The following is a 24,602-nucleotide window of genomic DNA, read 5'->3' on the forward strand; positions in this document are numbered from 1 at the left end:
AGGCTGCAAAACCAGGCCCTGGACCGTGACCAGGCTGGAACAGCAGCCCCCAGACTCCAAACGGGGCTGGCAAAGCCACCCTGAGCCCTCAGCTCTTAGCTTTGGCAGCTGGGGCAGGTCTGCCTTTGCCCACAGCCAAGCAGGACCTCCTGAGGCTGCCCAGGAGCCTGTCGAAGAAGAACTCAGCCTGGTAGTCGAGCCTGGTGAGGTGGTGCAGGAAGGGAGGCAGCTGAGCCTTGCCCACCCCCACACAGACCGGGATCAGCCTGGCACCACCGCAGCCCACGGCGCGGCCCAGGCCCCACTGGCAGACGCGCTGGCACCAGGGGTCCTGCAGGGCCGCGGCAGAGAGGAGCAGGATGGCGACGCGGCTGGTCTGCAGCGCCTGCAGGGTGCCGCGGACGCGGGGGGTGCCGGCCGCCTGGTCCCGGTGCTCCGCGTAGCCGCGGAAGCCCTCCCGCCGCAGGCGCTGCGCGATGCGGGACGCGATGAGGTCGTCCTCGGGGCAGTACCAGATGGAGAAGTCGTAGGCGAAGGGGGAGGGCACCGAGGACATGCCAGCCGCGGGGGGAGCAGGGCAGCGGGCACCGACTGCGGGCGGGGAGCGGCGCCGCAGCCCTGCCCCGGTGGCCTCTTCCCGGCACTGGCCAGCAGGCGGCGCCAGCGCCCGGCCGAGGCTGCGGTCCTGAGCCCCCGCCCGGGTCCGGCGTGCCCAGGGGGCAGTGCCCAGCGCCGGGCCGGGGGCAGCGCCCAGCGCCGGGCCGGGGGCAGCGCCCAGCGCCGGGCCGGGGGCAGCGCCCAGCGCCGGGCCGGGGGCAGCGCCCAGCGCCGGGCCGGGGGCAGCGCCCAGCGCCGGGCCGGGGGCAGCGCTCAGCAGGCTCTCTGCCTCATGCCCAGGATGTCCCGCTCCAGCGCCGCCCGTGCCCGCAGCAGCTCCTCCCTCCGTGCCCGCAGCCGCTCCTGCGCCGCCTGCAGCTGCTGGTTCATGCCCACGTAGGAGCGGCTCAGCCGGAACAGCCTCTCCCGCTCCTCCTCAGCAGGGCCGGGGCAGCCTGCGGCGGGGGCACAGCAGTGGTGGAGCTCAGAGGGAGCTGCAGCTCAAAGCCTGGGGGCAGTTTTGGGGCTCCCACTCCAAGAAGGGCACTGGGGGAGGGTCCAGAGAGGGGCAATGAAGGCAGGGAAGGGTCTGGAGAGCAGGGCTGGGGGAGCAGAGGCTGGGAGGAGGCTGCAGCAGGGGGGGTGGGGGTTGGGCTCTGCTCAGGGGGGGAAATGGCCCAAAACGGTGCCAGGGAAGGGTCAGTTTGGAGATGAGAAGCAATTTTTGTCCTGCCGGAGTGGTGAGGGCTTGGCAGAGGCTGCCCAGGCAGGTGGTGCAGTGCCCACGCCTGGAGGGGCTCCAGAAAGCTGTGCCCATGGCACTTGGGGCACAGGTTGGTGCCCGTGGGGGGGTTGGGCTGCTGCTGGCACTGGTTGACCTCCGAGGTCCTTTCCACCCCTGAACACTTCTGTGCTCCTCTGTCCCCTGCTGCTCCCTGCCCGACCCCAGGGCTCACCTGAGGGGGGGCTGTGCTCCGGGCCGGGCTCGCCGGGCAGGAGGAAGATTGGGTCCCCCGGGTGGGTGCTCTGCAGGTCGGCCAAGATCTGCTCCACGCTGGGGGGCTCCGGGCGGGTGGGCAGCACCCGCCTGGCCTTGGAGCTCATCACGGAGCGGCCTCACAGACGGGGGCTGAGGGGGCAGCGTGGGAGGAGTGAGCGGTGCTGCTCCCAGCCCAGCCGACAGACAGACAGACAGACAGACCGACCCCTCCCTGCTGTGCCCTTCAGGCAGACACAGACCCCCGCTCTCCCTGTCCCCCTCCCGGGCAGGCAGAACCCACTCAGTGCCCCCCACCCGACAGACTCCCCTGCCCCCCAGGACAGACAGCAGCCCTCTCCTGGCCCGGCAAGACAGACAGACAGACAGACAGACAGACTTTCCTTCCCCTTCCCCGCCCCACGATCAGGCCCCCTTATGCCTCTCCTAGGCAGACAGACAGACACTGCCCCCAGCCTGCCTCTGGGACAGACTGACCGCTTCACCGCCCCGCCGGCCACACCGCTCTAGCAAGGAGCCGTGCCCTCTCCCGCCCCAGGACGGACAGACAGACAGACAGACAGACAGGCTCTCTCTCAGCTCGCCCCCTTCAGGACAGACAGACACAGCCCTGCCCCGCCCTGCAGGACGGACAAACATCCCCCCCGCTCCCGCCGGACGCTCCTCGGGACGGACAGACACAGACAGACAGACCGCAGCGCCCCGGCAGGCAGACGCAGCCCTCCCAGCGCCCCTCCAGCCCGGAGGCAGCGGCGCAGAGCTCCTACCCTGCTCCGCTCCTCATCCTCCGCCCTCCGCCCGGCCACTGCCTGCCGCCGCCGGACCGGGACGTCACTTCCGTCGCGCCCCGGATTGCGTCACCCAGCCCCGCCCCCAGCCCCGCCCCCAGCCCTCCCAGCCCCGCCCCTTCTTAAAGGAGCCGCTCGGTAGCACCGGGAGCGTCGCGGGAGTTTATTGGGGGTAGCAGCGGTGGGGCCCAGGGGGATCCAGGCCCCAGGCTCAGGGCCGCAGTGCCGGTACCGGGGCCGCCGGAGGCTCCTTTCAGTCCTTCTTTGCTTCATGCACCACGTTCAGAGCTGCTCTGGAGGCTGGGGGGGGACAGGGAAGAGGAGTGAGGGCTCGGCCCGGGAGCAGCGGGGACCGGGTGGCGGCAGGGGGCTGTGGAGAGCAGAGGGGCACGGAGCCTGGGGTCTGGGGGTGGAGGAGGAGGAGGAGGAGGGGGAGGACATTTGACTGAGGTCTGGCCACAGAGGAAGAGGAGGAGGAGGACACTTGACTGGGGTCTGGCTGCAGAGAAGGAGGAGGAGGAGGACACTTGACTGGGGTCTGGCTGCAGAGAAGGAGGAGGAGGAGGACACTTGACTGGGGTCTGGCTGCAGAGGAAGAGGAGGAGGAGGACACTTGACTGGGGTCTGGCTGCAGAGGAAGAGGAGGAGGAGGACACTTGACTGGGGTCTGGCTGCAGAGGAGGAGGAGGAGGAGAAGGAGGAGGAGGAGGAGGACACTTGACTGGGGTCTGGCTGCAGAGGAGGAGGAGGAGGAGGACACTTGACTGGGGTCTGGCTACAGAGGAAGAGGAGGAGGAGGAGGACACTTGACTGGGGTCTGGCTGCAGAAGCCAAGTGCCAGCTCTGCCATGCCAAGGGAGGAGGGGATGGCTGTGCCCGCAGCAGGCTGCTCTGGCTGGTGCCAGGCTGAGCAGGGCTGCTGCTGGTGCTGGCAGGCAGCTGGCAGCAGGGCTGGGGCAGAACCATCCTCCCCCCCCTCGGCATGGGCTGCTCTGTACATACAGACAGGGTGAGCTGCGGTGCCCCCTGGGCTGCCAGCCGAGCTCTGCTGCTGACCAGAGCCTGCAGGACTGACCACGAGGTGCCAGCAGGAGAAAGAGAACGAGAGAGGGCAGCATCAAGGCCCTGCTTGGCTCCTGCCAGCCGGGCAGGAGGGGGCAGTGACAGAGCCACGGAGACCTCCTGTCCTGGGCAGGGAGCAGGGGCTGAGGGTCCTGTGCCTACCTTCTCTGGTGACAGTGGAAGCTGCATCCAGGGCCTTGGTGCCAAGGCTGCCCAGGACCTTGTCCACAGCCTGGTGGTGCTTGAGGAAGCAGGGACGGAGGAGGTTCTGGTAGAGCACCTGTGAGCCATTCCAGGACACTGGAGCCATGCACCACACCAGGAACAGGCACTGTGGGGAGCAGGAGATGCCCCAGAGCTGGCAGCTGGCAGGGGGTATGTGCCACAGCCCCCCCCCAGCACGACCTCACTAACGTGAAGCAATAGGTCAGTGACCTCGTTCATGCTCATCAATAAGTCACCTAATTAATGCTAATCAGTAGATAAGTGACCTCATTAAGCTGTATCAATAGGTGCAGGGTTGAGTGCCAGGAAGCTGGAGCCAACCTCTGCTGGGTGATGCCCCAGTGCCAGGCCAAGGGGCAGTGGGTGGAAGCTGAGGCATAGAATGGGTTAGGTTGAAAGGGAGCTCAAAGTTCAGCCAGTTCCAACCTCCCAGGGACACTTCCCACTGGAATAGGTTGCTCAGGGTCTCATCCAGCCTGGTGCTGAGCACCCCCAGGGAGGTTGTGGAGCACAGAAGCACTCAACCTTTGATCCCATTCTCTGCTTCTGTGCTCCACAGCCTCCCTGGGCAGCCTGTGCCAGGCTCTCACCACCCTCACTTCTTCCTAACATCCACTTTCAGTCTCCCCTCTGCCACTTCAAACCCATTCCTCCTCCTCCCTCTCCTCCTCCTCCTCCTCTCATTCCAAGCCCCTCTCAGTAGTCCCTCCCCAGCCCTCCTGCAGCCCCCTTCAGCTCCTGCAAGGCCACTCCAAGGTCCCCTCCAAGCCTTCTCCTCTCCAGCCTGCACAGCCCCAACTCTCTCAGCCTGTGCTCAGAGCAGAGCTGCTGCAGCCCTCTCAGCATCTTGGTGCCCTCCTCTGGGCTGGCTCCAACACTTCCATGTGCTGCTTGTGCTGGGGGCTGCAGAACTGCCCCCAGGACTGCAGGGGGGGTCTGAGGAGAGCAGAGCCAAGGGGCAGAATCCCCTCCCTTGCCCTGTGCCCACACTGCTCTGGCTGCAGCCCAGCACAGGTTGGCTCTGGGCTGCACTCACACTGCAGGCTCCTGCTGAGCTTTTCCCCACCCCAGACCCCCAGGTCCTGTTCCTCAGGAGGTTCCATATGAACCTGAGGAGGAGTTTTGCCCCTGTGAGGGTGCCAGAGCCCTGGCACAGGCTGCCCAGGGGCATTGTGGAGTCTCCCTCTCTGCAGACACTCAAACCCTGCCTGGATGTGTCCCTGTGTGATCTGCTCTGGGTGATGCTGCTCTGGCAGGGGGCACCAGAAGAGCTTTCCAGGTCCCTTCCAGCCTCTGGCGTTCAATGCTTCTATGCAGGCAGTGATGGAGCAGCAGCTGAGCTGTTCCACTGCCCAAGGCTGGCACTCACTGAAGGTCCTAACACCTCAGATGCCTTCAGGCAGCTCCATGCTGAACTGAGGACCTACCACAGGTCCCTCACTGCCACCACCACCTTGGGTCATGGAGCAGAGTTGGTTCCTCCCAGCTCAACCAGCAGGTGGGAGGGCAAAGCTGTTACCTTCCCGACGTAGTAGAAGGGGAACCAGTAGAGGAAGAGGTCAGAGAAGGACTCTGCTATGCTGAAGACTCCATACACCACCCAGTAGGTGAGCCAGGTGGTGTCGTCCTCCTTGCTGGAGCTCTCAATGGCTTTGATGCTGTGGAAGGAGAAAAGAAAGGCACTGCCAGGCTGAGCCCCTCCAAACCTCCCCCACCCCGAAAGCAAAAGCAGGGACACCTCCCACCAGCTCCAGGGGGCTCAGGGGCCCAGCCAGCCTGGTCCTGAGCATCTCCAGGGAGGCTGTGGAGCACAGAAGCACAGAATGGGATCAAAGATCCACAACCTCCCTGGGCAAAGCTGTGCCAGCCTCTGCCCACCCTCCCCCACCACAGTTTCTTCCTCCTCTCCCCCCCATTGTCTCTCCTCCTGCCACCCCCAGCCCTTGCCAGAAGTCCCTCCCCAGCTCTCCTGCAGCCCCTTCAGGTACTGGCAGGCAGCTCTGAGCTCTCCCTGGAGCCTTCTCCAGGCTAAACATCCCCAACCCCCCCAGCTTGCCCCCATAGCAGAGCTCCTCCAGCCCTCTCTGCTCACTTTGTCCCTCCCCAGCTCTCCTGGAACCCTCCAGATGCTGAAGTGCAGCCCTGAGCTGTCCCTGGAGCCCTCTCTGCTCACCTCTGTCCCTCCCCAGCTCTTCTGGAACCCTCCAGATGCTGAAGTGCAGCTCTGAGCTGTCCCTGGAGCCCTCTCTGCTCACCTCTGTCCCTCCCCAGCTCTCCTGCAGCCCCTCCAAGGCGCTGAAGTGCAGCTCTGAGCAGGCTGCACAGCCCCAACTCTCCCAGCCCACAGGGGGAAGTTCTGCAGCCCTCTGGAGCACCTCTGTGACCTCCTCTGGATGCTCTCCAGCAGCTCTGCAGGTGCTGCCCAGCTGCTGGGTGCTACTCACGAGCTGTAGGCAGGGTAGGCGAAGCCGATGAGGTTGCAGAGGAGTGAGGCTCCGTAGCCAAACATGAGGTACAGCCCCAGGAATGCCACAGAGCCTGCCAGGGGAAGGGGCACAGAAGGGACAGTCACCTGCCTGCCAACACCCAGGTGGGCAGGAAAGACCCCCCCAAGGCTCAGCCTTGGAAGCCTCCAGCTGGGCATAAGAAACCTTCCTCAGAGAGCTCTCGGTTGGGTTTGCTCAGCCTGGGGGAGAGTCAGGGGAGACTTTGTCACCATCACAGGGTCAGGCAGGGCTGGAAGGGACCACAAGGCTCAGCCAGTGCCAACCCCTGCCATGGGCAGGGACACCTCACACCAGGTCAGGCTGTGCACAGCCTCACCCAGCCTGGCCTCAAACACCTCCAGGGATGAGGCTTCCAGCACCTCCCTGAGTAACCCATTCCAGGCTCTCAGCACCCTCATGCTGGAGAGCTTCCTCCTCACCTCCAGCCTCACTCTCCCCACCTCCGGCTTTGCTCCATCCCCCCCACCCCTATCACTCCCTGGCAGCCTAAAAAGTCCCTCCCCAGCTTTCCTGTAGCCTCCTTAAGACACTGCAAGGCCACAACAAGGTCCCCTGGGAGCCTTCTCCTCTCCAGACTGCACAGCCTCAGCTCCCTGCTCATCACCATCTGCCAGCACAGCAGAGGAGGCCACCAAGGGCTGGAGGCTGCCTCTGTGCCCCCCTGGAGCCACAGGGAAAAGCCAAGCAGCAAAGGATTACTGCTGGGCAGATCCCAGCTGGGCTCCAGAGGGAAACTGATCACCACGAGGCTGGAATCTCCTCCCAGGGGAAGTGGTGGAGGCCCCTGCATGGCACAGGCCCCTGCATGGCACAGTTTGAAGGCTCTGCCTGCCAGGGTGCTGGGACAGCTCATTGCAACCACACCATGACCTAGAAGAGTTGGAGCAGATGATCCCTGAGGCCAAAGAGTGTTGGGGTTGGAAGGGACCTCTGGAGAGCATCCAGTGCCAACCCCACCCCTGCCAGGGCAGGGGCACCCAGAGGAGGGCAGCCAGGACCAGCTCCAGGTGGGTTTGGAATGATGCAGAGCTGGAGGCTCCAGCACCTCTCTGGGCAGCTGCTGCAGGGCTCCAGCAGCCTTCAGTTACAGAACTTCCTCCTCATGCTCAGGTGGAGCTGCTGAGGGGCAGCTGTGTGCCCACTGCTCCTGGCACTGGGCACCACTGAACACAGCCTGGTGCCAGCCTGCTGCCCCCCAGCCTTGAGGTCCTTTCCACCCTGGCATTCCAGGACTCTGTGGTGCCAGCAGGACCCTCCCCACACAGCAGACCCTGGAGGTGCTGCTGGAGCTGCCCTGAGCCATGCAAGTGGCAGAGGCTGCCGTGGAGCTCAGGCACTCACTCAGCCCCGAGGGAAGCATGACCTGGCCCTGCCTGTCCCCTCCCTGGCTCAGAAGGGACTTTACCACCACCTCCCCTCCCCCCCCCGAGGCTTCCAACCTGCTGCAGGTCTGGAGCTGGGCCAAGGCTGTGCAGATGTTGGGAGCAGAGACTTTGGCACACACCTGTGGTCCAAAGTCAAGGTCCTGAGCTTCTCCCTCCACGTGTAGGGCCCAGAACCACTCCACACCACGAGAGAACTGTTCCCTGAGGGCATCCAGCCCAAGCAGCAGCTCAGCCCCACCATGGGCACCAAGCCCTGGCCCCAGGTGCCATGGGCACACTGCTCTGGGACACCTCCAGGCATGGGCACACCTCCACCTCCCTGGGCAGCCTCTGCCCAGCCCTGACCACTCTGGCAGCAAAGACATTTTTCCTCCTCTCCAACCTAACCCTGCCCTGGGGCAACTCCAGGCCCTTTCTTCTCCTGTGCCCTGATGCCAGGCAGCAGAGCCCAACCCCCCCCAGCTGCAGCCTCCTCTCAGGCAGCTGCAGACAGCAGTGAGGTCTCTCTCAGCCTCCTCTGCCCCACACTGCTCCCCCCCAGCTCCCTCCCTGCCCCTCCCCAGCCCTGCCCTCCAGACCCTTCACTTGGCATTTTGGTACCAGCTGCTCCAGGACAAGCCATGCCCAGGAGCCAAGTGCCCAGGGGCAGAACCTTACCTCCCCCTCCTGCTCCCAGCACAGGTCTCCTGCCCATGCTTGTGCCAAGCAGCCACCACTGCTTAAGGACTCAGCCCCCTGAGGCCCCAACCCCAATCCTGCTCCCCTGCTTCTCAATTAAATCCTTAACACCGAAGCCAAAAAGCTTTGGTGCCCCAGAGCCTGCCCAGCCCCCAGATGCTTCCAGGGGGCAGGGGCAGTGGAGCTGGCAGAGGGAGGAGCTGGGGCAAGGAGCCCTCACTGCCAAAACCAGGGCTCAGAGGTGCCAGCAGCTCCCTGCCAAGCTGCCCCCTGGCAGGGGCAGAGGGCAGGACAGCAGGCTGGGGGCTGGCACAGCCTCGTGTACCAACTCCTGCATCGCCATAAGCACCTTGGCCTGCAGGAGAGCCACGACTTAGCCCTGGTGGATCAGAGGAAAGCCCTGGCTGGGAGCTTGGATTATCCTCACTCTGCTGACTGCAGCAGTTCTGTGCCCTGCTCCTGCCCCCTGGCATGTGGCAGCCACGACTCTGGTGACAAGAGGGAGCAAAGGTGGCTCTGGAGCGGGTACAAGAGCTGCCAGGGAGGGAAGTGAAGAGGAGAGAAGAGGCAGAGCTGAGGTTTGTTACCCCAAGAGCCTCAGGAAGGATTTCAGAGCCTAAGTTCAGCCCCCAGAGAAAATTTATGTAACAGCAAAAAAAAACCAACAACAAAACACCTCCAAGGGAGGGGGTGGCAGAGGCCACCCCCTGCTGCCTGGCACAGCTCAGAGGGCAAGCAGCTGTGGGCACAGTCACCCTGCCCAGCCCCCTGCCAGGGGAAGGGGACACCAAACCCCTCCAGGGTGAAGCCACCACAGGGCTGCCCTGACCCTGCCACCCAGGGTGGGCACCCAAAGCCAGCCTGTGCCTTGCTGGTGGTGCCAGAGCTGCAGCAGTGCCCCTGCCACCCAGGGTGGGCACCCAAAGCCAGCCTGTGCCTTGCTGCTGGTGCCAGAGCTGCAGCAGTGCCCCTGCCACCCAGGGTGGGCACCCAAAGCCAGCCTGTGCCTTGCTGCTGGTGCCAGAGCTGCAGCAGTGCCCCTGCCAGCTTCTGCCACAGCCTGGGAATCACTCCAGAGCTGGGGAGGGAGAAATGGGATGGGTTTGGGTGAAGGTTTAAGCATGCAGCTGGCACTCCTCGGTGCCTCCACTCTGCTTCCCCTGCCCCTCCCCAGGTCCCTCACCCTTGAGCATGCCCAGGATCATCTTCCCTTGGCAGAGGCTCAACCCCCACCTGCCTCATCCAAACACAACCTGCCCCTCGCTGGAGCCCTCTGCCCCTCGGAGCAGGAGGGAAGGGGCTGGGAAAGGCACCGGGAAGCGGAGGGCAGAGGCAGTGCCCGGCGAGGAGCGGGCAGCCAGGAGCCGCAGGGCTGAAACGCTGCCGGCAGGCAGGGTCCAGGCTGGCAGGGGGCCACGGTGTGCCAGGGGCACGGTGTGCCAGGGGAGCGCTCCCCGGGGAGGTGCCAGCTGGTTTCTTATTAATGAGCAAACAGGATCTCGTTACCGGCCAGACCTTCCCCCCGCCCCGACCCGGTGAGGGGGACACGGGGGCAGGCAGGAGGCAGGGGCAGGCAGGACTCGGGGGCAGGCAGGAGGCAGGGGCAGGCAGGAGGCAGGGGCAGGCAGGACACGGGGGGCAGGCAGGAGGCAGGGGCAGGCAGGACACAGGGGCAGGCGCTCCCATTTCTGACCTGGCACAGTTTGAGGGCTCTGCTTCCCTCTGCCCTCCTTCACCCTGACCTGGCTTCCTGGGGGGGTCTCGCTGCCAGCTCCATGCCAGGCCCCGCAGGCTTTGGGGTGCATCTCCTTGCAGGTTGGGGTGGGGGATGTGACACCTGCCAGGGCAGCCCCCTGGCCCCCAGCCCAGCATGTCCCCAGGCCACCGGAGCGCACAGCAGCCCCCGGAGGCAGACTGCTGCCTGCCCTGCCTGTTACCCTGCCCGTGCCCAGCCTGCCCTGCCCCTGCCCCTGCCTGTGCCCCCACAGGAGCCAGGGGGGCAGCGAGAGGCTGCCAGGAAAGAGGAGAGACCCCCAAGACTCATGGCACTAAGGGAAGGAGCAGGCAGCACAGCCCAGCAGCGGGTGGGGGGCCCGGGGGACACCGGGGAGGGGGGCGCAGTCGCACCTGTGGCCAGGTAGAGCCGGTCGATACCGGTGCGGGCTTCCAGCCGCCCCAGCAGGTCCCCGATCGGCCCGGGGCGCTGGAGGAAGCGCTGCAGGCGCTGCTGCACCGTGCCCATGGCGGTGCTGGCGGCGGCGGCGGCGGCGGCGGCAAACAGCCCCAGTCAGAGCAGCCCCCCCCGGCCCGGGCCCGCTCCGCAACCGCCTCCAACCGCCCCCCGGGGCCGCGGGACCAATGGGGGCAGGGGGCGTGGCCGCGGGGGCGTGGCGATGCGGTGGGGGCGTGGCGATGCGGTGAGGGGCGTGGTCACGCCGGCAAGGGGACCGCCTATGGGTGGGACTAGGCCGGAAGAGGCGGGGGGAGGCTGGGGGGCGGGGACAATGCCTAAGGGGGTGGGGCAGCGCCCTCGGGGGCGGGGCCAAGCCGGAATGAGCGATGTCCATAGGCGGAGCCGCGTCGGAAGGGGCGGAGCGAAGGCAGGAGGGGCGGGGAGCTGCTGTCGCCACGGCTGCGGCCGCTCGGGGGCGCTCTCGGGGGCGGCGGGGCCGAGGCTGGCGCCGGGCTCCGAGCTGCTGCCGGTCACCGAGCCCCGCAGCTCCCTGAGCGGCTGTGCCGAGAAGCTGGCGGAGGGGCTGCGGGAGGCTGAGCCTGGCCCGGCGGCACGGCCTGCTCTGCTCGGGGCAGGGCTGGAACGCAGCGGGGCTGGCAGGCGGCTGGCGGAGCCTGGCACCTCCTGGGGCTGGCAGGCGGCTGGCGGAGCCTGGCACCTCCTGGCAGCGCACTCTTGATGTGGCCCTGCGCGCAGGGCAGTTGGGCAAGAGGACTTTTGAGGCTCCCTTCCAACCCAGTGCAATCTGTGAACCTGTTTCCAGACCCTCCTCCTGCCTGCTCCCTGCCTGCCCTCCTCCTCCTCCTCCTCTTGTCCCTACCACGTGGCCACTCTGCAGCCCACAGCAGGGCTCTGGGTTTAAGTTTAAAATAGGGCATTGAATGATCCCCTCTGCTGGTTTTAAACCCTTGGGCATGCCTGAGAGCAGCAGCGTGGTAAGGGTGCACATTGCCAACGGCCTCTGAGCGTGCCCAGGGAGCAAGGGAACCAAAAGGCACAGCCAAACCTTCCTATGGAGCCTGAAGGGCACAGCCAAACCTTTCCCAAGAGCCCAAAGGGCACAGCCAAACTGCCCCTAAGAATCCAAAGGGCACAGCCAAACCTTCCTAAGGAACCCAAAGGCACATCCAAACCTTCCTTAGGAACCCAAAGGCACAGCCAAACCTTTAGGAACCCAAAGGGCACATCCAAACCTTCCTTAGGAACCCAAAGGCACAGCCAAACCTTTAGGAACCCAAAGGGCACAGCCAAACCTTCCTTAGGAACCCAAAGGGCACAGCCAAACCTTCCTTAGGAACCCAAAGGCGCATCCAAACCTTTAGGAACTCGAAGGGGACCTTCAAACCTTCCTCAGTAGCCCACCCAGGATCCAAGTGATGCTCTCTGTGTGTCCTGCCTCACACAGCTCCCATGAACTCCACCTTTGCAGCCCTGGTGGAGCTGGCACATGTGCCCCCCAGCCTGGCTGCTGGTCTAGGAAGGCTGTGTGACAACAGCTTGTGTCTTGTGCCAGCCTGTGCCTCACCCCCTCTGCCCATGCCCACGGGTGATGGAAGGAGAACCTTATTATCACCTCAGGCACCGAGGCACCAGGCAGGAAACCCTGAGCAGGCAGTGGGGCTGGAACATGCACCTGGCAAAGGAGCCACAGGTAAGGAGGAGGTGTCTGCAGGGGCTGCCCAGCCTGGCAGGGCTCTGCTTGGCACCCACCAGCTTGTTTGCCACCGGCCAGGTCCTCTGGTTTGAGCAGCAAACAGGGAAGCAGCGAGCGAAGAGGAGCCTCAGTGTGGTGCCAGCAGGGCCCTGGCTCCACAGGCAGTGGCACATGGTGAGGCTGTGCCCCTCTCTTCTAATCCTCCAGCAGATCCAGCTCCCTGCCACCTGAGCGGGGCTAAGGCTTAGGTGCTGCTGAGGCAGCAGAAGAGTCCTCCGAGGTCACCTCAGAGCCTGCCTGATGCTGCCTCTGCTGCTGCTGCCTCTGCTGCTGCTGCCTCCTCTGCCACTGCTTCCTCTGTTGCTGTGCTGTTGCTGTGCTGCCTCTGCTGCTGCCTCTGCCCCTGCCCCGGGGCCGATGGAATTTAATCTGCCTCGCAGAACAACGACCTGGAGCCTGACCTGAGCATCCTCACTGCCTGGGGCAAAGGCTACTCGGGGCTGGGGGTGGTGCTGACCACCCTGGATGATGGCACCGGGAAGGACCACCCAGACCTGCCTGCCAACTCTGTAGCTGTGAGGGGGGAGCTGGGTGGGTGACCTGAGCTAGATTGGATGGTCCTGCTCTGGCGGGGGGGGTTTGGACTCGATGATCTCTGTGGGTCCCTTCCTGGGATCTTGGGGCGTGAGGACAAGGGGCAAGGGATGGGAACTGCTGGGCTGAGGCTTGGGCTTGCCCTGAAAGGTCTCTTCCAAGCTGAGCAATTCTCCCGGGGGCAGCTGAGACAGTCCCAGACCCCTTCACCCCTCAGGGGCTGCCTCTGCCCCCCAGGCATGGCACTCACTGTGCAGGGCAGGCTGCAGCCAGCAACCAGCTCTGCATCATCACCTACAATGCCAGGGTGGGAGGTGAGGCTCTGCTGCTCCTGGCATGGGAGACACAAACCAGCCCTGGCAGCCTGTGGGGGGCACACACGGCCGAGTGAGGAGCTGCTCTGAGGGCAGCTGGGGGCTTGCAGGGAGGGCAGAGGAGCTGTGGTGGCACCACACACCCAGCCAGGCTGCAGAGCTTGGTGCTCCCCAGGGGCTGAATGCCCACCACAACACCAGGGTCTGGCAGGCAGCAGCACAGTGCCAGCTCAGGCAGGGTGGCAAATGAGATTAGGAACCTGGGAGAAGTCCCTGGGCTTAACTACAAAGAGCTTAAGGAGGAGCTCTGGGAGCCAGCACATGGCAGGGGCCACACAGAGCTGGAGGAGCCTGAACACAGCCCAAGAGGGGCTGGGGGCAGGTGAGGGAGTGCCATGGGGTGCCCCTAGGCTGGCACCGTGGGGTGCCCCTAGGCTGGCACCGTGGGGTGGGTGGCAGCTGCGTGGAGGACACTGCCCCGTGCTGGCCCTGCAGGGGTGAGGCTGCTGGAGGCTCAGTCCCTCAGCCCTGCACCTACAGTGCCAGCTGGCACCCAGCCACGGTGGCAAGACCGTGGAGGGGCCTGGGGTGCTGGCAGCAGAGGCCTTCTACAGAGGAGCCACCAAAGTCAGTCCAGAGGAGGCCACCAAGAAGCCGAGAGGGCTGCAGAGGCTCTGCTGTGGGCACAGGCTGGCAGAGTTGGGGCTGTGCAGCCTGGAGAAGGCTCCAGGCAGAGCTCAGAGCTGCAGGGGGCTGCAGGCTGGGGAGGGACTGCTCAGGAGCCATTTCTTTGCTGCCAGAGTGGTGAGGGATTGGCACAGGCTGCCCAGGCAGTGCCCATGCCCGGCAGTGGCGCCTGGGGGCAGGGTGTGGTGCCCATGGTGGCTCTGGGCTGCTGGTTGGACTGGAGGATCTCAGAGGCCTTTTCCAGCCCAAACCATGCCCTGGCTCTCTGCCCAGGCTGCCTCCAGCACAGTCCTGCCCCTCCTGCCCTCGGGTCTGCTGAGCAGCTTCATCCTGCGCCTCTGGGGCACAGGAGAGGAGCTGAGTGCCAAGAGCCTGGCAGGGAATGTGCCAGGGTGAGGCTGTGGGCAGGAGGGGGCAGTGCTGGTGCCCCTGCAGCCTGGCTCACATCCCTGCCCCCCTCCCCCGCAGCGGCTCCTGGTCTGCCTTCCAGGGCTCCTGCCTGCCCTACTGCCCCCCGTGGCACCATGGCCAGCGCCAGCCTGGCACCCAGGCACCCCTGTGCCCGCTGCCACCCCTCCTGCTACACCTACCGGGCCCCCTCAGCCCACAGCTGCATCACCTGTGCCCCTGCCCACACCTTCCAGGGGCTCCCTGGCTCCTGCTCGCCTCTGCAGGGCTTCCCCCCGGGAGGGGCTGCAGAGAGTCCTTCTGCCTGCCCTCTTCCGCGGGGTCCTGCTCCTCTCTGCCACCCTTTATGCCACCTGCCCGCTGAGAGGTGCCCGCTGCTGCCCGCGGGCTAGCAGGACAGAGCGACACAGCCTGGCGCAGGGCTCCTCACCTGCCCCCCGCGGCCCCTGCGTCTGCGCCTCCCCGGACGGCTCCCCCCGAGGGGTCCCCGAGAGGTCATTCCCTTCCCAGCGGCTCCTGGCCCCAGCCCATCCCGCGGCCAGCTGCGTGCAGCGGCGGAGGCACAGCAGGGTCGAGGCTTCTGCTGCCTTCGTCCCCTCCTCGCATCCCTCGGGGGCCTGAGCCGTGCCAAGGGGCCGGCCGGGCACGCTGCGGGGGGGAGCTCTTTGCAGGGGGGCAGCGGCACTCTGCCCTTTCCCAGGCGCGGAGGGGAGCAGGAGATGAGGACCAGATGAGGAGGAGGAGGAGCTGAGGACCTCTCTCCAAGCAGCTGCACCCCAGTGACTGCAGGCAGCTCCTGCAGCGCCAGGACAGCTTCTGGCACAGCTGGACTGGAGAGGGCAGCCTGGACCCACGCTGCTGGGCACAGGCTCACCCTGCCCCCCACCAGTTCTCAGTTACCAGCAGCCTTCAGCCCTTGGCAAGGGGACCTTGGGGGTCGCTGCACCCCACGACCACCCCTCCCTGCCCTCCCCACCCCTGCCGTGCCGCGAGGGCTGGCAGCAGCAGGGCAGCAGCTGCACCCCTGGCACGCAGCACAGTGCCAGGCAGGGTTGGAGCTGGGGCAGGCATGGGGACTGCTGCCAACTGGGGCCCTCCCAGGGGCATTGGCACCATGCTAGGCTTGGCTTCCCCACCACGGGCACCCCGGGACATGACTGGGGGGGCTGTGCCACCCCCACTTTCGTGTGGCAGAGAGCAGAGCAAGACCTTTGCCCAAGTGTGTAATGGCCACGGAGAAGCCCTTGGCTGGAGCACACAGAGCAGGGCAGGAGGGCACCAGGCTGAAGCTTCTCCTCCAAGGGCAGCTGAGAGCAAAGGAGGCTCCCAGGGGGGCTCCCGTGGGGTCCCCCCAGCCCCAAGGGCAGGATCTGAGCCTGAGACCCAGCCAAGGGGGCACAACAGCCTCCCCCAGACCCCATCCAGGCCGGGGGCTGACTTGGAGCCTGGCTGCTCCCCGATGCCCACTCAAGCAGTGTGAGCCCCTCCAGCGTGGGGGTGTCCAACGCTGCTGCCCCCCACCACCTCCCCGAGCTGGCCTAGTCCTCGGGGGGCAGCCTGCGGCGCAGCAGCTGCCGGCGGCTCCTGGCGTGGCTGAGCTCCTGCGTGGGGACAGAGGGGACCAAGGTCAGCCCCCAGCCCCAGCAGCCCCGCGGCGCCTGCCCCCCGCCCCCCGCCCTCACCTCCCGGCTGAGCTGTGCCAGCCGCGGGATGAGCTGCAGCAGTTCCTCGTCCTGGGGCTCTCCACACCACCTTGGCACCGGCACCCAGTTGGCAGCCTGGGAGGGGAGGGGGCAGAGAGTGAGCTGCTGCGGCGGCGCTGCCGGGGGGGCGGTGGGCACAGGGCACCCTGCCGAGGTGCCTTACCTGGGCGGGGATGCCCTGGATGGTGTGATCCAAGGCCACCAACTTGTCCAGGTCCCTTCCCAGGCGGCTCAGGTCCTTCCAGTAGCAGCCCTGGGCACAGAGACAATCCTGCCGGCAGAGGCAGTGCCTGGAGGGGGGAGGCAGAGCCCATCCAGGCCTGTCCCTGTCACCCGGGGGGGGTCCCGGCAGGGTTTCCCCAAGGCCATCACCTGATCAGCTTCCCCTTGGGGACCAGCACCTCCAGGACCTTCTCGGTGTAGTCCTGCGTCGCCGTTGTGAAGATGAAGATCTGGAGGGGGGGGAGGGGCAGGTGAAGGTCCCCGCACAGGCTGCCCGAGCGGCCCCCAGCCCAGGGCAGCAGCCCCCCAGGACCTGGGGGGGGCTTTGGTACCTCATAGGTCTGGGAAAGGCTCTCCAGGAACTGCTGCGCGTAGGGACGCAGCTTCACGTGGACCTGGAAGGAGCAGCATCAGCAGGCAGCCGCAGCCCCCACACCCCGACCCCCAGGTGCCCTCCCCCAGGCCGGGCACCAACACCTCAAGCGGCATCCCAGGGGTGCCCTCTCCCTGGGATGGCAGCCCCTGGGGACCCCCTCCCCATCTGGCTGCAGGGAGAGGACACTGGCACAGAGGCTGCAAGGGCAATGTGGCTCTTCACGGCCCCAAGTCACAGCCCCCTGTGCCCCCCCGGGGGAGCCCAGCGCCCCTCTGCCCCCCACGCCAGCAGGTGGGCACCCACCTCGTAGGGCTCTCCCTGGAACTCCGTGGTGAAGGTGGCTGCAGCCCCCTGCCTCCAGCTGGGGAGCACGGAGGAGCAGACCAGGATCCCCTCCTGGGGGGTGGGAGCAGAGTCAGACCCCAGCCCTGCATCCACAGCCCCCCCCCCCGCCCGACCCCCCCCAGACTGACCAGCTCCAGGACCAGAGTCCACTCCGGAGCGCTGCGAGTCCTCCTGGGGACAGTGCTGCTGGCTGCGGGGGCTGCGGGGAGCAGCCTGCCGAGGCAAGGCAGGAGTCAGCGGGGCTGGGGGGGCGGCAGTGCCCTAGGGGGACCCCCCCAAAAAGGGTACTCACAGGCTGGGGGCAGCAGGATCCTGGCACTCAACAGCAGGGAGCCCTGAGAAGTAGGTGCCCCCATAGCGGGGCTGGAGCCGGCGGCTCGCAGGGTCTGGGGGCATGGGGGGGTCCTGTCAGCACAGCCTGGGGCACCCCCAAAGCCTGGGCAGGGCTTGTCCTCAGCGGGGGGGGCACACACACTCACCCCTTTCTCCAGAGCAGGGGACAGCAGATGCCAGCCTGCGGCGGTTCCCTTCGCCACGCAGCTTTGCCCGCCCGCCCCTCCCGGGGGTTGTGGGCGCCAAGGAGGGACAGGGCACGGGGTCCCGAGGGTCCCAACCCTGCGGCTGGCAGTGCCCAACCTGGTCCCCTTCTCTCTGCCGGCTCTGTGCCCGCCGGCTCCTCCTGGGAGTCGTGGACGCCAAGAAGGGACAGGGCACAGGATCCCAAGGGTCCCAACCCTGCGGCTGGCAGTGCCCAACCTGGTCCCCTTCTCTCTGCCGGCTCTGTGCCCGCTGGCGAGCGGCAGCCTTGGTGACCGAGAGCCTCAGGTCCTGCCCCAGGTGCCCTCTGCTCCCCCTGCGGGGTCTCTTTGCCCGTGGGGTCACTGTCCCCAAGCCTGCCATGGGTGGCACAGTCGGAGGAGGTGATCCCAAGCAGCGGATGCCCAGAGGTGACAGCGCAGTGCCCCAGCCCCTCCGGGCACCGCCGGCTCCAAGCGAGTTGCTGGGCGCTGCCCTGGGAACCCCTACCGAGGGCACTGCCCACAGGCAAACCTCCCAGCAGCCCCCGAGGGAGCCACGGGGGTGGGGCAGGGCACTTTTATAGGGCGTGGGGGGTCCCTTTCCGGCCCGAATCACCCCAAGGTGCCTCACCTGCGCCCTGCAGCACCTGGCATCACCCAGGCTTTACTGGCACCAGCTGCGGAGCCCAGCACAGAGCCGCAGCCGCACCCGGAGCTCATCTCTGGGTCCCGGCGATTAATGACTCGGTTCACCGAGGAACATCCCGGGCCAAAGAACATCCCGGGCTGGCCACCGCCGCTCGGGGCACCCCGAACCCCCCCGTGCCCAGTTCGGAAACAGTCACCAATGACACGAGTTGGCAGAGCCCTTAACCTTGGCACCAGCTCCAAACCTAATCCAGGAGCCCCGAGCAGGTGATGCACCTTCGGGTCCCCCATCCCCACAGAACACCCCCTCCTCCCCCCGGGCACATTCCTGTCCCTGCGTGGGCCCCACGGTGGCACCCACGAGCAGCAAGGTTGGGTTACAGGCGAGGGGGCTCTGGCACAGCCAGGGACCTGCTGGCATCCACCGGAAGGGAGATAAGGGACAGGTCCCCGACCTGGAAAGGCAGAACTTGGGCACAGGACCAGGCTGCTGGGCATCTGCTTTGCTCCGGGGGGGCTCAGCACAGGGGCGCAAGAAGGGACCCCCACCGCAGCTTGGGGGTGGCTGGGGTGGGCAGGGTGCGTGGCCCCCGGCTTGGCTGCAGCTGGGCAGGGGCAGGGGGGGAGGGGAAGCAGCTTTTATTCTCTGCAGAAAAATAAATTAACACTTTTCTCCAGCCCCCCCCCAGCGCCCCCCAAGGGCAGCGAAGATGCCCAGCGTGGGGCACAGGGCAGGATACGTGGGGGGAGGGCTCGCTTGGTGGGTGCTGACCCCTCCACACCCTCCGTGCGCGGCTGAAGCATTCCCAGCCCCCTAAATTCTCCTTTGGCGTGGGGTGGGGGGGGCGTGTGTGTGTCCGGGGGGGGGGTCCTGCTGTCTGCTCCTTCTGCAGGGGAGGGGGCTCAGGGCGGCTGGGGCTGGGGGCAGCTGCGTGCCGCCTCCCGTACCAGCCGCTCCTCGCGGGGCGTCCAGGGCCGGGCGTAGCCGTCGGGGCGCAGCAGGACGCGGTTGAGGGTCTGCTCGTGGTTGACGTGGCGCCAGGCCATCAGCAGGTACTCGCCCCCCTCCCGGAGCGGGGGGCAGCCGCAGGTGTTGGGCACCCACAGGTACTCCCTGGCCACCAGCGGGGAGCGCTGCCGGTACCGAGTTTTCACCTCCACCTCGTAACGAGTCTCCTGCCCCACCGAGCGCCGTGCCAGGATCCTGCCCTGGAAGACTAAAGGGGAGAGGGTGGGAGCCAGCCTGAGCTGGGTACGTGCCCTGGTGTCCATCCATGCCCCCTTCCCAGCCCTGGCACCCACCGAAGTCGCTGTGGCAGAAGTGCCAGATGCGCTGGGAGCGTCCCTTGGCTGGGCGGCACCGCCCGCAGCGCCCTGCGGGGGCAAAGCTGCAGCAGTTTAGGGGGGAGGAGGAGACGCAGAGCCCCCAGCCCCCCTCCCCGGTCCTGCAGCTGTGGGAGGGGGCATCAGGGCTCTGTACCCCGAGAGCAGTGAGGGGTCCTGCTGGGCTCCGGGGGAGGGCTGAGCCAGGGGAGCCTTTTTTATGGTCCCCATCCCCTGGGGACCCCCTGGGCTCTCCAGGACGCCCCCCACGGCAGAAAGCTCAAGGGTGCAGAGGGGGCTGTGGGGACCCCCAGGTGGGGAGCAGGCACCTGCGGCAGCCCTGGCCCCGCTCTGGCCAGGAGGGCTTCTGGGCGGCGGCTCCGTGGCGATGCCCTCAGCCCGCGGCGGCGGCAGCGGGGCTGGGGTAACCGGAGGCTCCGGGGGCGGGGGGCTGCCGGCCCCCCGGGGCTGGGGCTGCCGCAGGGGGCTGGCGCTGGCACGGCCGCGCTGGGTGTGCCCGCGGGGCAGCCAGAACTGGTACTCGATGCCAGGGTTGGGTTCCTGCAGCAGGACCTGTGCAGGCAGGGGCAGAGCTAAGGGCGGGGAGCGGCGGGGACCAGGAGCCAGCGACCCCCAGCCCCGTGCCACCCTCACCATCAGCTGCAGATCCTCATCCGTGGGCCCGGGCACCTCCAGGGTCTCGGTGCCGTCGGGGGTGCGGGTGTAGAGCAGTTGGGTGCCAGCCGCTTGGTAGGGCCCTGGCCAGGCGATGGCCCAGTCCCCGTTGAGCACGTAGCGGCCATCGCTCCGCATCAGCGCTGCGGGAGGCAGCGTGTCCAGCACCGAGCCCCGCACAGACCCCGGGACCCCCGCCCTGGGCCGGGCTGGGGGCGGCCCTGACGTCTGGGTCCCCCCACCGGGGGCCTCTCCCGGCGCGGGGAGGGCAGCGTGGGCCGGGAGAGCTGCGGGCAGGGCTCGGCGGAAAGCTGCGCCCTTGGACGGTCCTGGCTTGGGTCCCAGGCCGGAGTCGAACCCTGGTGTGCAACTCCCTCCCCCCGCGAAGCCCCCAAGTCCCGGTCCCGGTGGGGAACAGGACCCTGAATGCCTTGGGACGGGGACAGGCTGAGAATCCGGGGGGGGGTCCTGGGCCGGGAGGGGTTGGTTTGGCCCCGCTCCAGCTCAGCCCTTCCCAAAAATCCACGGCCGTGACCTCTGGAAAACTGCCCCGGGCGCCGCCGCGTTCGCTGAACCCACGGTGCTGAAAACAGCCTGTGCCGGGGGGGGCTCGGCGCGGCTCGGCTTGGCACGGCATAGCCACTCCCTGCCTTGCCCTGCCCTGCCCTGCCCGCACTCGTGGGTGGCACCAGCCAGGGCTGCGCTGGGATTGAGTAGGACGCGGACAGGAGAGGTCCTACCGAGGTAGTTGCGGCTCTTGTCTGTCACCTTGACGTGGGTGGCCCCAGCCGGGATCTTGGTCACGTTCATGTACCCAAAATAACCTGGCAGAGGTGGGGCAGAGTCAGAGCAGAGCCTGGGCACAGCCTGGGCACAGCCTTGGGGGAAGGAGGGATGGGACAGGAGGGGACCAAGCACAGAGAAGCTCCACTGGGGCAACCCCAGCCCAGGAGCCAGAGCCAGGACATTAAAGGCGCCCAAAGGTGGCTCTGGGGGGACCCTGAGGTGCCACCTGGGGTTGTCCACCTCACATTGTCCCTGCAGTCTGGCTTGGGACCCCGTGGACACTGGGTAAGGACACGCAGAGCCTGGGCGCCACCCAGGGACTCCCAAACACCCCTGGGGATCCTACGGACCACAAGGGGTGCCCAGAGATCCCCCACCCGAGCCCCCCAGAGGAGCGATGCCCTCTGCAGCGAGACAAAGCGCCCCCAGCCAGGGGTCAGCTCCGAGCCCCTGTCCCTGCACGCTGGGGACAGGAAGGGCTCAGGGTCGATGTCCCAGCGGCGGCGGGGAGGGGACAGGGGGCCAGGGGACCGAGGCGATGCCCTGGGGACACGGAGAGGGCACAGGGTGCCAGGGGAGATGCCCTGGGGACACGGAGAGGGGCAGGAGGACAGGGGAGCCAAGAGCCAAAGCATTCACCCTTGGCGGGGTCGGGGCAAAGGTTCATTCACCGGAGGAGGGCTCCGCGCCCTGGAAGAGCCTGTGCACGAAGTGGCACTCGCGGTGGCCGCCGCCGCACTGCCCGCAGGCGTCAGGCTGGGCACCCGAGCCCAGGATCCCGTCGCAGCCCACGCTCTGCGGGGAGCCGAGACACGGCCTCAGGGTCGGGGGGCTCGGAAGTGAAGGTGCCAGGGGCTGGGGACCGCGCACCCACCAGGCAGCGCCCACCGACGCAGAGGTCCGCGGAGCCGGGGCCGCAGCTGGTACCGTCCAGCACCCGCCCGAAGCTGTAGTAGAAGTTGTGCCCCGCGGCCAAGCAGTTGAGATCGCAGACGTTGGGGGCTGCCAGGGCCGAGCGGGCAGGGGAGAGAGGGTGACGCCGCCGGCAGCCGCAGCCCCTCCCCAGCCAGCCTGCTGGTGCCGTCTGCCACCCGAGGACTCACCTCCGTGGAAGGGCACCCAGTGGTAGCGAGCGGCTGTGCCCAGCACGGGCTTGTTGTCGTAGAGGGAGCACTGCATGGCACGGAAGGGCACCGAGCCGCTGGGACAGTCCTGCGGGAGCAGCGGGGGGGAGCTCCGTGGGGTGGGGATGGAGTCCCATGGGATGGGGATAGAGCTCCGTGGGATGGGGATGGAGCTCCGTGGGATGGGGATGGAGCTCTGGGGGATGGAGCCATGGGATGGGGATGGAGCTCTGTGGGATGGAGCCATGGGATGGGGATGGAGCCCTGTGGGATGGAGCCATGGGATGGGCTGAGGACAGAACCTCATGGGCTAGGAATGGAATCCCCCAGGATGGGGATGGAGCCCCAAGGGATGGGCAGGATGGAGCCCTGCAGGGCAGGGCTGGGGCTGGCTGTGCCGTGCCACGGCCCTCAGGCTTACCTGGAGCTGGCAGAGCCGATACTGCCGGGGGTCACCTGGGCACTGCTCCTCCCCTGCAGACCTGCAGCCACAGCACCAGCGTGGTGGGGCCGGGGCAGGCTGTGCCCAGACAGCCCTGCCTGCAGCCTGTGCCACCCACGGGGCTCTCCCTGTGTCCAGGGCAAGGGCACCACCGAGCCACCAAGACACAGCTGGGCTGGGACCGACACATCCCAGCGGGCACCGCCGTGTCCCATACAGTGCCACGTCCTGCCAGGGCTGCACCCCGGGGGGGGAGGTGCCGAGGTTTGGCTCCCCCCCAGCACATCGAGATGGGGTTTGGTCAGGGTGCCAAGGGATCTGGGTGCCACCCGGGGTTTGGGTGCTGCAAAGAACGTGGGGACACCTCGGGAGGGGCCCTGCTGCCCTGCCCCCACTCACCGCAGGCACCTCCGGGCACGCAGGGCAACGCCATCCCCGCAGGAGCTGGAGCAGGAGCTCCACGGTGCCCACGGCCCCCAGGTGCCCTGGGACTGAGCAGGGACTGGGGGCTCAGGGGCCAGCATCGATGTCCCCAGGGCTGGGCCCTGCGTGGAGGAAGGTGGCAGTCGGTGCCAGGGCTGGGCTCGAGCAGCCCGGAGGTGGCACCGGGCAGCCCTCACCCCTCACCTGTGCCATGCCAACACCACAGCCTAGGCTGAGCCAGGCCAGGAGAAGAAGCCACCACGGCCACCAGCGCCTGTGGGAGCAGAGAGCCCTCAGAGCAATGTCCCCACGAAGGGGGGGCGTGGGGGCAGGCTGGCAGCGGCACGTCCAGGTGCTGCCAACGATGCCACCACCACCGTGCCCCCCACGGGGACCTCCGTACGGGGGAAGGAGATGAGATGAGGGCAAGGTGACAGAAGAGGGGGGTCGTGTCCCTGTCACCAGTGGGCACCAGCTGGGGGCACGTGGTGGCCATGCGGTGCCAGGCAGCTGGGTGTGGCCGAGTGGGCAGCGCCGCGTCCTGCACACGTGCCCAGGCGGCGGCGGGCACAGGGGATGGCACCACCGCCTCAGCCCCTGCCCGCGGCGCGGAGCGGGGCTCGGCTCGCTGCCTGCCGGGGCAGGACCAGACCTGTGCTGGGGGGGGGCCGCACACGGCGGCGCTCCCCGGGCAGGATCCGGCCCCGCCGAGGGGGGAGCAGGATGGGGGGCAGCGGGGGGGGGGGCAGGGGGCGCCGCTCGGGTTCCAAACTGCCTCACCCTGGAACATCCAAACCCACCCAGTCCGGGGGTGCGGGGGGGTGCAATGGGGGGGGGGGGGGGGGGCTGCAGGAGGGTGCCAGGGGCTACAGAAGGGTGTGCCGGGGGGGAGTGCAGGGGGGTGCAAGGGGATTTGGGGGGGGCGGAGGAAGGTGCAAGGGGGTGCGGGAAGGTCTAAAGGGTGCAGTGGGGGGGGGGGGGGGGCGCCCGGGGATTTGGAGGGGCCGGAGGAGAGAGAAGGGAGGTCTGCCAGGAGAGGGGGGGCGCCAGGGGCTACACAAAAGGGCTCAGGAGGGGTACAAGGCGCTTGGGGGGGGGCTGAAGCAGGGTGCAGTGGTGTGCAGGGGGGGTCTAAAGGGTGCAGGGGGGGTCTAGAGGGTGCAGGGGGGGCGCAAGGAGGTGCAGGGGGGAGGTGCAGCGGCTGCAGCGCGGGGTGCAGTCGGGCAGGGGTGCAGGAGGGTGCAGAAGGACAGCAGAGGGGTGCGGGGTCGGGGGGGGGCTGCGGGAAGGTGCCGGAGGGCGCAGGGGTCCCAGGTGCCAGCCCCCGCCGGGGAATCCCCCGCCCCGGTCGGTTTCCTGCCGCCGCTCCGCTCCTGCGGCTCCCGTCCCGGCCGCCCCCGGCAGCGCAGGGGATGTTGGGGGGCAGCGATTGCGGTACCCCCACCCCCGGAGCTTAGAGTGTGCGGGGGGGGGGGGGGGGTCCGAAGCCTGGTAAGGGTCGGGGGGTGCCCGGGGGTGGCACCGCGTGCCTCAGTTTCCCCGGAGGGACGGGGGCTGAGCCCGGAGGGAGCGAGGGGAGGGGGAGAGGGAATGGGGAGCGGGGGGGGGGGTAAGCAAAAAGTCGAGACCTTACCTGGCACCGTGGGGGGCACCGAGGGGGTCCCCGCAGGGAACGAGGCCTCCCTGCCCCCGCCCCGAGGCCATGCAGCTGCTGTCGCCGCGGGGGGGTCCCAGCGGCTCGGGCCCGGTTCGGTGTCCCAGGACGTTTGGGCATCGCCTGCGCAGCTCCCGGGGGTGGGGTTGGAGGCCGGGGGGGGGCGGTGTTGGGGGGGGTCGGGCGAAGACTTTTTCCTTCCCCCCCCCCGCTACAACTCCTCCCCCCCCCCCC

The 24,602-nt window shown here is 67.6% G+C and overlaps 4 protein-coding genes across 9 annotated transcripts; all 4 read right to left on the reverse strand.

Annotated features, from left to right (window-relative positions):
* Window positions 1-816: 816 nt before the first annotated feature.
* C41H19orf25 (chromosome 41 C19orf25 homolog) lies at window positions 817-2,451 on the reverse strand. 2 transcript variants are annotated; one of them, XM_064174983.1, is made up of 3 exons: window positions 2,362-2,451; window positions 1,554-1,726; window positions 817-1,052 (listed from the first exon to the last, which is right to left on the reverse strand). In XM_064174983.1, the coding sequence occupies exons 2-3, from the start codon at window positions 1,699-1,701 to the stop codon at window positions 871-873; spliced, it is 330 nt and encodes a 109-aa protein (XP_064031053.1). In that variant the 5' UTR covers window positions 1,702-1,726; window positions 2,362-2,451; the 3' UTR covers window positions 817-870. The 2 variants fall into 2 exon arrangements, with proteins under 2 accessions (XP_064031053.1, XP_064031054.1); XM_064174984.1 differs by lacking the exon at window positions 2,362-2,451 and adding an exon at window positions 2,288-2,346.
* A 79-nt stretch (window positions 2,452-2,530) lies between these two features.
* Window positions 2,531-10,573, reverse strand: REEP6 (receptor accessory protein 6). The gene is made up of 5 exons (XM_064174880.1): window positions 10,367-10,573; window positions 6,114-6,207; window positions 5,189-5,327; window positions 3,607-3,775; window positions 2,531-2,682 (listed from the first exon to the last, which is right to left on the reverse strand). The coding sequence occupies exons 1-5, from the start codon at window positions 10,479-10,481 to the stop codon at window positions 2,636-2,638; spliced, it is 564 nt and encodes a 187-aa protein (XP_064030950.1). The 5' UTR covers window positions 10,482-10,573; the 3' UTR covers window positions 2,531-2,635.
* Window positions 10,574-14,645: 4,072 nt separating this feature from the next.
* LOC135192282 (carboxy-terminal domain RNA polymerase II polypeptide A small phosphatase 1-like) lies at window positions 14,646-17,833 on the reverse strand. Of its 2 annotated transcripts, XM_064175289.1 has the most exons (9): window positions 17,255-17,833; window positions 17,068-17,161; window positions 16,904-16,988; window positions 16,734-16,826; window positions 16,387-16,449; window positions 16,205-16,284; window positions 15,996-16,122; window positions 15,812-15,907; window positions 14,646-15,730 (listed from the first exon to the last, which is right to left on the reverse strand). In XM_064175289.1, the coding sequence occupies exons 1-9, from the start codon at window positions 17,673-17,675 to the stop codon at window positions 15,668-15,670; spliced, it is 1,122 nt and encodes a 373-aa protein (XP_064031359.1). In that variant the 5' UTR covers window positions 17,676-17,833; the 3' UTR covers window positions 14,646-15,667. The 2 variants fall into 2 exon arrangements, with proteins under 2 accessions (XP_064031359.1, XP_064031360.1); XM_064175290.1 differs by lacking the exon at window positions 16,387-16,449.
* A 730-nt stretch (window positions 17,834-18,563) lies between these two features.
* ADAMTSL5 (ADAMTS like 5) lies at window positions 18,564-24,498 on the reverse strand. 4 transcript variants are annotated; one of them, XM_064175266.1, is made up of 12 exons: window positions 24,348-24,498; window positions 22,919-22,988; window positions 22,691-22,836; window positions 22,271-22,331; window positions 21,829-21,937; window positions 21,600-21,727; window positions 21,397-21,520; window positions 20,680-20,763; window positions 19,919-20,082; window positions 19,594-19,837; window positions 19,244-19,315; window positions 18,564-19,158 (listed from the first exon to the last, which is right to left on the reverse strand). In XM_064175266.1, the coding sequence occupies exons 1-12, from the start codon at window positions 24,416-24,418 to the stop codon at window positions 18,845-18,847; spliced, it is 1,587 nt and encodes a 528-aa protein (XP_064031336.1). In that variant the 5' UTR covers window positions 24,419-24,498; the 3' UTR covers window positions 18,564-18,844. The 4 variants fall into 4 exon arrangements, with proteins under 4 accessions (XP_064031336.1, XP_064031335.1, XP_064031337.1 ...); XM_064175265.1 differs by having other exon boundaries at window positions 18,564-19,315; XM_064175267.1 differs by lacking the exons at window positions 21,600-21,727; window positions 22,691-22,836 and having other exon boundaries at window positions 18,564-19,315.
* Between the last annotated feature and the right edge of the window lie 104 nt (window positions 24,499-24,602).

The sequence above is a fragment of the Pogoniulus pusillus genome, chromosome 41 (genome assembly GCF_015220805.1).
Source record: "Pogoniulus pusillus isolate bPogPus1 chromosome 41, bPogPus1.pri, whole genome shotgun sequence".
Taxonomy (NCBI): Eukaryota; Metazoa; Chordata; class Aves; order Piciformes; family Lybiidae; genus Pogoniulus; species Pogoniulus pusillus.